At 35.6% G+C, this 10376-nt stretch overlaps 1 protein-coding gene across 1 annotated transcript; it reads right to left on the reverse strand.

The window, feature by feature from the left end:
• Positions 1–768: 768 nt before the first annotated feature.
• Positions 769–10376, reverse strand: LOC142344156 (putative ATP-dependent RNA helicase DDX56). Its single transcript, XM_075395682.1, has 2 exons — positions 9123–10376; positions 769–1300 (listed from the first exon to the last, which is right to left on the reverse strand). The coding sequence occupies exons 1-2, from the start codon at positions 10335–10337 to the stop codon at positions 806–808; spliced, it is 1710 nt and encodes a 569-aa protein (XP_075251797.1). The 5' UTR covers positions 10338–10376; the 3' UTR covers positions 769–805.

Below are 10376 nucleotides of genomic sequence, written 5' to 3' on the forward strand. Positions count from 1 at the left end.
AATTGACAGTCACTGCTTAGAGCATCTGTCTTAGAGTATCACAGCAGACCCTTAACTTTTGTTTAAAGCAGCTGCTATACGGAACTTGTACTAAGGCCATAAATGACAGCTTCACTAAGCGTTTCATTCACAATCAGAACTTAAATCCGCTCCATGTTACTGCCCGTTGTTCCACATCGCCGAGTATAATCGTATCTGATCTAGCTGAAAAACTAATACTTTCTTACCGACGTAAAAAAAGGCCTCCGCGATTTAAACAAAAAGCTTCAAATTTTAGTTGCGAGTATTTATAACACACGCTAGAAAAATCCTACCTTCAGATTGTTCCTGACTTCAGAGATGGAAGTTGCGAAATGATATTATTATGGTTAAGAATATCCTGTTAACAACTAAATTTTTCGAACACCACTGGCTAAATATATAACTGGCTTCATTCCTATAAACAACAAGTTGACTACACCGGATAATAGCCATCAATTATAATGTTATCACTTAGTTGTAATTACATGCCAAAATTGGCCACAAATTTCCGCCTCACTTTGAAAATATTATTCATCGCGACCAAAAATAACCACGCGATCCATTAACTTACTGTTAGTCAATATAAAACAATTCATGCTGTATATTATTCAAATACACCTACATATTTTATCAAAAAATTAAGCTATGATCAAGGTAAACTTTCAAGCTATCATGTTGATAAAAGTTTGCGAAATGCTTTTTCGGGAGACAAAAAATTAGATCATCCCTAATCAAGTGAATAAAAAGAAAATTTTGAAATACTTTTTTAAGAGGAAAGTTGAGATTACAAATTTTTCAAAGGATCCTGTTTACTCTTTTTGCTCCCCTTTTTCAACAATCCCAACTGTTTGTAATAATCTAAAGTCTCTTTCTGCAAAGTTTTCTTTGCCTTCTTTCGCTCAGCAGGCGCATTGCCGTCTTTCGATTCTTCAACCTCATTAATCATTCTGCCTCTATTTCCAGAATTAGAATTGGGGTCAACCAAATAATTTGGAATATCAGATATGTCCGTGAATTTTCGCTTTAACAGTTTGGTACTCGCATTGTTGCCCTCTTCGATAGCCTTCAGATCAGCAGGGTTCTTTTTGAAGTGCTTCTTAAGTTTCTCGGATTTTAATAACTCGGAGTTGATTTCGTGCAATTGGGCGTTTTTGATAGTTTTATCGCTGATAGATGACAAAACGTCATTAACTCTGTAACTTAGTTTATCTATTTCATACATGTCCAGAGAGAGTTCTTGAATAGCTGGTTCTCCTTCTTCCTCTGACTTAAGACGGTCCTAAAACATACTATATGAAGCTACATTCATAGTCTATTAAGTGATGACCAATGCAAATATAGCTGAGCAAATCCGCGAAGTCAATTTTTAATTTAAAATTAGTTTAGGTTAAACGAGAAACAAAATAAACATCACCAAACGCTTGCTTTTGACATCGAGAGGTTATTGAGCTCCAAGGCAAGGTCGAGTCGATAAATGACGGCGATAGCCGAGGGGAAATTTTTTAATCACCTCCCGTTGCGATTACAACAGTTGTATAACTTACGCACCCCTGTACAGCTGAGTAGACTACTTTTTTCCGCCGTTTCATATTCTGTATAATCAAGGCGTTATTCATTTATTTCTTTGATGTCATGCAACTGTTGTTATCACAACGAGAATTGAATAAAATATCTTTAAACAAAGTCAAATATTGAGGAGCATTTGTTTTCATTTCCAGCACAAAACTTCCACTTTTCCGCGAAAGTTAATTTTTGGAGATAGAAATAATACAAGGAGGCTCGGTAATGTGCGATTGCACATAAAGTTCCGACCCCGCTCATCCACAATTTTGGCATAATTGTCTACCAAATGAGGAACACATAGAAAAACCCAAAAATTTAAATATTTTTCAAAACGAATAGCCTCCAACGCAAGATTGTAAGAACGAAAAAATAGCCTCCAAAGCAAATAACACAGCGAAGTAAAAAAAAATGAGGCATTAGAGTGATAAGATACGCTAATATCAAGAAAGCGAGTAAAGACGAACAGCAAAATCAAACACAGACAACAAACAATAATGACATCAAAAACTTTGTCCGTTTTAAAAAACAAAACTCAATAAAAAAGTCAAAATAGCTTCATAAAAAACTGAAACTAAACAATAACTTGTAATTCACAAGAAAAGATACGGGACCAGTCCATAATAAGGCTTGGTAACAAATTGACAACATAACAAAAAGAAAAAAGTTAAGCATAATATTCTTAAAATTAATTTCAAATTAATGAAAACCAGTAGAAATAAATTAAACTATCCCATAGGTATACGATTGCCAATGCTTCTATAGAACGTCATTAAGACCTGTCCGTATTTAATTTTTATGCGGTTAGAAAAAGAACAACAAACAGACAACAAACAATAAATCAAACAAAATTTACCAGAAAACGCTTTGGAAGCCGTACAGCCAAAATTTGGCCCTCAAAACATGACTGATTGCACCTTCTTCGAACAACGATAATGTAGTATTTGACCTCTCATTAATGAAACTAGGTAAAAAGTAGACAAAAAAGAAAAGAAGGGCAAAATTAAGTCACACTTTTTTCGAACAAAAATATTTCCGAAGTCATGAAAGCCATTAATTACAATGTGAAATAATTAAATAGTTTCCTTTACTCGTCCAAAGGAAGCCCCTTAGACATGCAATTATCCAGAATATGTCCTATGGCTACAATAAGAACGTCAATTATGACAAAAATCAAAAATTAATTTACTTTTTCTTGTGAAAAACCCGTGTCGAAGCCAGTAAAGTAAAAACGAATTCCCTGAAAACATTAGATTTTGTGACACCAATCCCTTCTAACACCTTTCCTTGACACCAATAGTGTCACATTTGACCTGTTATTAACGAGACTAGGTAACCAAAAGACAATAAAATGAACAGAATTGCGAAGTTAAAAAGTAATTATTTTTATTTTGGAAAACAATTGTTTTCGAAGTCCTGAAAGTCACCAATTATCTACTAATATCAGAATATTGGCTCATCTATGGTTCCATGAAAAGACAGTGAAACCTGTCATTATAAAGAAAATTTCATACAACTAAAAAGACAAAGTAAAATCGACAGTTGAACACAAAATTAAAAAATTCAATTAAATTCTTCGAGAAAGTAGTGTCGAAGCCGTTAAAAGCATAATCTATGTCTTTTAAGATTTTAATATTATCAATTGTGCCTTAATTTGAACGCCAATAATTTGATATGTGAACTGTCAATAACGTGATAATGTGACAAAACTAGAAAACGTGAAACTAGGGCAAATACGTAAAAATTTGAAATCTAGTTGTATCGAAGCTAGAAAACCATAACTTAAAGCGTAAAATCGCAATAGAGATTAAATTTTAAATCAGTAGAAAGAAGAAGCATTCTTTCCTTGCTGACACTAAGCTACAAGTTGACCAAATTAATAATAAAAAAGAGAGGCAAAGTTCAATAAGCCATTATTTAATTAAAAATCAAATATTAGGAAGCCAATTGGATCTACCACTTCTGAGCTTTGATTTGAATTGTTCTGGCATTTAATTAATATAAAAAAGATCGAATAATTTAATGTTTTTAAAAAAGACCGACTGATTGCAATCCGAATTATTTTTGAATTCTAACACTCCAAGATTGGTCCAAAACTAGCCCTGCTAATGCTGTTCGTCCATTAGGAATACTTATTTTTTCGAATTTTATAGATTTAGATAATTTTTATTTAAAAAAACAATGCTACGTTTTCGATAATGAACGAGTAAAGTCAGCAAAAAACTGCAAAGTTTTAATTACAGAGCACTTTCAACGGAAGTTGAAGTGGAAATAGCCCCCTTTTTAATCTACAAAGACTGTGTTAGTGGCGTTTGGGTTCGTACTTCCGGCAAAATTATTGAAAGTGGACTATAGAAGCTGATTTCGTGCTGTTTTTGATTAAAAATCTGAATTTTGAAATATTTAGCCAGAATTTTTGACAAAAAATTCAAATGCTAATAAATAAAAAGAGTCGACAATATTTTTTTGTCGACTCTTTTTATTTATTATCATTTAAACAACATGATCGACAATATAAAAGAAAAATCAACCACACTTTTGAAAATTTAAAAATTTTTTAGCAAAGTTGACGAAATTTTAGTGAAAAAAGCAGGAAAATGTGAATAAAGACAACGGAATTCACTCTACTTTTCTCAGAAGTTTAAACCTCGATAACTCCGTAAAAAACGAAAATATTTTAAATTCCATATTGTCACGCCCCTATTTCGTCCCTCAAAGCTACGTGATATTTTTCCTTTAAATATCCATAAATAAGTGCTATAATTTAGTTCATATACAGATAGATCTCAAGGCCATATATAGCTAGTATTTCCATCTAGGCCTGTAACCCCTAATTTGTTTATGTTTATTAAAAACAACCGCAGATTGACAGTTTACTGATAAACATATTAAGTGCCTAAAAGCCTTAATATTTACCTTTTTGAGTTCGCTAACGATGAATTCGCATAATTGGTAAATAACTTCATGAGAAACTATGTACTTGGTGAAGTAATTATTCTGATAAAGTAGATGCTAATACGGAAATTGTATATGTACTTAACAAACATCAAGAGAGGTACCATAAACATCAAGAGAGGTACAGTAAATATTTACGAAGCACCAATACAACTCAAGGTACAGCCCTGCGGAACGACGATCACCAGAACACCGGAGAACCAACCTAGTGATCAGTTGCTAATCAAACTCAGCAAAAACTTAAACTTTCTTATTCTATCATTGAAACTTGTCTTTATTCCTGATACAATAATTAAAGATCGATCTGGAAATTCTTCCTAAAATAACTAAGTTAGAACAGACTTCTTTAGAGTTAATTCGTGGTTAAGAAAAGCTCTAGAAACCAAGGCAACTAGTGGATATATCGCACATCCGAACCGCTCAATAAAAGGCTATCACTAGCTAAATTTATTCAAAATATATCCGCTAAAAATCGCACTGTGAAACACCAAAAAAAGTCCTTTAAAAATAATAATAATTCATACAATTTATTCCAAATATTTACCTCAATAATCCAGCGAGAAAAACCTTAAAAGTCAGTGCGTAACACATATTCTACGCTGGACGAGCTTTCTAATGATACCGCTCACAACTCTGTACGATGAATATATCGATCAGCCAAAATTGTCTGAACAAAAAACCATTTGAGTATATAGTCCCCCCCTCAAGAGGGGTCGAAACAATAAATTATCTCATAGCTAATATAAATATAATGAAGTAGGCTTCTGTTTCAATCACTGACACAGAAGTCGCGAAGTAGCTCCGACCTACAATCAAGACATTTTGAGAATATATAAATTGTTGCTATTACAAAAAAACTTTGGCACAAAGCTGCTTACGGAACCGTCAAAATCATCAAAAGTTAAAGAGAAATTAATTACAACATGCCATCTAACATAAACCAAAACCTTCTAGAACTTTTTAACTCCTAGAGGAAATAACTTTAACATAAAGATTAGAATCGGAAGAATTGCCACCATACAAATTCAGTGGTTCCGGCTTCTATAGTAGGTAGCTTAACCTTAGGGAAGCTAGCCTTACTGGATACACAGAGGGAAATGGTTGAGGGGTGCAAACCTACACAATTGCCCTCTCGCATATTTATGCCTCATTAGCAGTTTTGTTTGTGAATCATACGCTTAGAGAAAGTTAAAGCTCTACAAAAACGTCTCTGCGACTTAATGCCCTTGAATGTTACCACTTTATCAATAGGAAAATTAAAATTGATCAGACAGAGTATTCTCTAAAGATTGCATTAAGAATGACAAGCCAAAAATATTCGCTGAAAACTTCGTCAATTAACTGCCTTCAGTTACTTTCAACAGTTTACTGGTTTCTAGTGTGAAGAACTCTCTCCTTGCAGTCGAGAGCGACGCAACAAAATTTTCTGTTTGTCTGTTTATTTTCTGTTTTCATGACCAGCTGTTTCATAAAAGTGCACTTGTGCAGATATCAAGGAGCAAACAAAGTAATTATTTTCAACTAATTAGATTGTTCTCGTGGATTTAATCATAAACATTCTGCGGAAAAGGCAAGCAGAGTCACAGCAAACTTTTTGAATTTCAGTTAACTGTTTTTACTGCTTCTGCTAATTCTACGACCCACTGGTTTCATTTCAGAGCTCTTGTTTCTTAAATCACACAATATTATACCAATGACCAGCTATTATGGGTCTAATTTATGGGTCATATTTACCTCAAATAAATGAAGAAACAAAACAAAAACCAAAAAGAATGAAGAACTTGGTAAATTAATAGTGAAATACAATATTACGTTCCTGTTTCTTGTTTTGTTTCTGACTTAGAAGATTTCTATCAAAAGCACCTAAAAACATACACCATAAAAACTTTTATTGTTAAAAAAGTTGACATGCCTGAAAGACACAATAGTTGATGAAAAATCGACGTTTACAATTATTAACTACAAACAACAAAAATTTTAAACTTGCATGAGCAGTCCGAAAAAAATTTCAATTTACTAAAAATAGTAATATCAGCAAGAACTAGCGCCAACTAGCTCATGCCACCATTAAAAGTTCAGATTGTCTACTCTAAAAGAGAACGCTTTGTAGAGGACAACAAAATTTCAATAAATATTTGCTCTCACGAGATGATCTATGGATTTCTAAAACTTTGTAAAAACTGACAGCTGTGTAGTTCACGAGGAATTTGAGCTCCACGGAAAATTTGAGCCATCGCGTAATGCCTCAGAATCAAAAATGTTGTTGTAGCTGTTGTACAGCACTGCAATTCGCAGGTAAATTTGGCGGGCTACAGGCGCTTACAGCCGTTTTTACCTGGTACCCTATTTGCATTTGTATTAAAAAATATATTAGTAGTAGTGTGACTGCCTATCCACAAATTGCTTGTGGTGCGGCGACCTTTCTGCATCTATGCCACGGTGAAGGGGGGAGGCATCGTCAACTTCGGGGAAAGGGCAAAAAAGGCGGATTATTCTGTGCAGTGTGGTCCGTATTGGAGTGTGGTCGTGTTGGAGCCTCAGAATCAAAATATATTGATACAATGGAATCGCAGGATAACTTCAGGAACTTATCTATAATCGCAGGAACTTATCTATAATTACATAGATTTTTAAATAAATTTACGCAAGCCCGATAAAATGTGTCACTGAATTTCTACAACCAGTCAGAGCACCAATCTGGGAGCACCAATGTAGTAAAGAAGTAAAAAAACAAGTTTTTTTAGAAGTCGGTTCGTGTTCTATAACCACAGCTGAATGATATGTAAGCGAAGTATTTTGAGACCTCCTCAAACTTCACGGCTTTAGCCAACAGCAAAAATTTAAAAATATTCAGATCGCTATAGTATTTAGAAGCAAACGTCAAAAAATTGCTTCAATTTTGAAAAACATTTTTACGACAAATTTAAAACCAGATCTGCAAGTCCAGATGCTCCTTTTTTGTACCAAGCGCTCTTCTCATTAGTTTTAATGGTCGGGGATCTAGATTTTATCAATATAATTTTGGATAAAATTGTTTCGAATCATTTCCGTATGCCATAGTCCCCCAGCTGCAGAGCACATGCCATTACACAGTGAGTCATTGTTTAAAAATATTGCATGTGCGTCTGGGGTACAAAAATCATGCGCATAGGAAGCTGGGGGCACAAACGAAAACAACCCTTCGTTTCATTAGTCGGCAAAAAGCTGCGTCTAGCGCGTATTTAAACTCACACTTGTCACTGTTTTCCGCAAAACATGTTAAAAAGGTTTTAATTAGGCAGAGATTAAAGAACACCTAATTGCTAAACAAATGCAACGTCATATTGCAGATAAGTTAAGGAATTTCATGGCTCTTTAGATGCATTAGAAAAAAGTCTGATAATTAATAACAAAAATCGGCGATAATGATTTTGGCTAATTGAAACCGTTTTCCCGGGACATAAGTCGCAAAAGATTATTGCTGAGGCAGCTATTTTCCAAGTAATCATTGATATCAAGTATAACAAATCTTATGTTCATTCTCTGCTACTTCGTCCGTTTCGGAATTTTTCTACTAAGGTAGCCAACACATTTTTCTATTCACAGAACATAAGCAACTAACGTCGGTTGAATTGCTCTGAAACGACCGGTTGGCTTCGTCAGTAGCTAGCCACACTTTAGTTAGGCTAGCTTTCGCTTAATTGAAGGGGCGTAAGGTGAGCGCAGCGGTGGGGGGATGCACCAGGGAGGGAGGGGGGAGGGGAGGGTGCTGGGACGGTGAAAGGAGGGTCTTTGACTGCACGGGCCCTTACGGCCTGAACGATCTACAGGGGTGGGGATGGGGGGGCTGAAAGGATGGGGGATGATGTGTGTATGTGTGGGGGGAGGGGTTGTGGGGGGGGGGGGTTGTCTGGCGGGGGTCAACCTCTAAGAATCGCCCTTCACACCAAAAGTATGTCTCCAAAACAGTTTCTGTGAATCGCATACTTAGAGACTAGTGAGCTGAAAGCCTCTAAAGAGCACTTAATGCCCGCCGGGTTCTACGTGCTTATCCCGTTTTTGAGGACGAAAAGTCAAATGGGTCAGACGAAAAATTGGTCAAGCGAAAAATCGCATTAAAAAAGGACCGACAGGACTAATATAATTGCTACAAACTTCGCTTGAGAGCAATTAAAGATAGTTCCATAAAGGTTTAGATTAAAGACTATAAGCTCAGAATGCTTTCATCTTCTCATCTGATTTTCTTCCTTGAAATAAAAATATCTGGACATTTTCTGTAGGTTCAAATATTCCCTAACCTCTTGCGCAGCGACATAGGTTATTTCATAAATCGTCATTTCAAGAAGAACAAGCTTCAAAGAACCCGCTTACAGCTACATTTTTAAGTGCATGGGATCTGTAATGATACCTCATGTCCTTCTCCAATGATCATAATGAAATAACAAAATTGACAGCACGAAGAGGATTATCCGTGATTAAGTTTTTTCCTATGAATCCATCTGTCTGCTGAGAATAGATACAAACTAGAGACTATTAAAGAAATGACCGAATGAAGTGTCATCTTAAATAGCAGAATTTGGAAAAAATATTTTCAACATAACACAAACCTGGACAGATTCTAAAGCATGTTCATCATCTTTGTGAAGGAGTGACAGAACAGTTCCCTTTTTCACACCTCTGGCAGTCCTCCCAGCTCTGTGTATATACACTGAAGAATCTTCAGGGAAGTCAAAGTTGACCACAATTGCGACGTCTTGAAAATCGATCCCTCTCGACATTGAGAACTCGTAATCAGAGTGTTTAGATATTTTATTTTGAAACGACTTGGCTGCCAAATCGTTTGCAATAATGATGTCAAACTTCCCTTCGTTGAACAGGGTAACGGTTTGTTTTCGCGAATTAAAAGGCAGTTGATCGTTTAGAACACAACAAGAAAACTTGAAGCTGTCCAAAAACAACTTCAACTTGTACGAAGCTTTCTTTGAATTACAAAATATCAGACATTTGCCTCCAATTTTTTTGAACATAAACAGATACAAAAGAACAGCAAATCTGTCAGACCGATGACCTACTCTGATAAATAACTGTTTCAGTTGCTTCTTTTCGGGTAGTTCTTGATTCAGTAATCTGACTAGTGCTAGATTGTGAGGCAACAGTGTTTTAATAATGGCCAGTTCTTCCGTCATTGTTGCAGATAACACAACAGACTGAAAATGCTTCGGCATATAAGATAAAATTGTTTTTATGTTTTTCTCGAACTGGTCTGAAAACATTGCGTCCGCTTCGTCTATTGCCAACAATTTCACTTTTCGAAGAATCTTGGCCGAATACGCCGTCAAACATTTTGCAATTTGCGCTGGCGTTGCCAGTAAGATATCAGGGCGCTGAACATCTAGTGCCGAAAAGTCTTCCCTTGAAGATTGGGAAAAATTTAAAGACTGAACTGAAATCAAACCCGGGGCAAACTTCAAAAGTTGCAAGCAGCATTCTTCAGTTTGCTTCGATAGCTCATTAGTTGGCGATAAAATCAACGATAAAACCGATTTGCTCGATGACTCCGAATTCGATCGCGATTCTTTCAGCTCCAGCAGTCTATGTATGATAGGTAACAGAAATATTGCAGTTTTACCACTACCTGTAGTTGCCTGGACTAAGAGATCTTTTCCAGAAAGCGCCAAGGGTATCGTGCTGGCTTGAATGGTGGTCGGTGATTCCCATTTCAGCACTTTTCGTAAGGATTTTAAAATTTTAGGGTTGAGCCCCATCGATTTAAAGGTTACATTTGAAGTTGATTCGTTATCATTACCGATGTCAGCACTCATTTTCGCAAACACAAAAATCTGAAATTTAAAAACCGAATA

Source organism: Convolutriloba macropyga, chromosome 8 (genome assembly GCF_964194025.1).
Source record: "Convolutriloba macropyga chromosome 8, txConMacr16.3, whole genome shotgun sequence".
In the NCBI taxonomy this organism is placed as follows: Eukaryota; Metazoa; Xenacoelomorpha; order Acoela; family Convolutidae; genus Convolutriloba; species Convolutriloba macropyga.

Excerpts from the sequence above, each read along its gene's own strand:
- LOC142344156 (XM_075395682.1), bottom strand. The coding sequence starts at position 10,337 with ATGAGTGCTGACATCGGTAATGATAACGAATCAACTTCAAATGTAACC. Across the intron at positions 1,301-9,122 it reads ATGCTTTAGAATCTGTCCAG|GACCGTCTTAAGTCAGAGGA; the intron begins GTTTGTGTTATG and ends AGTATGTTTTAG.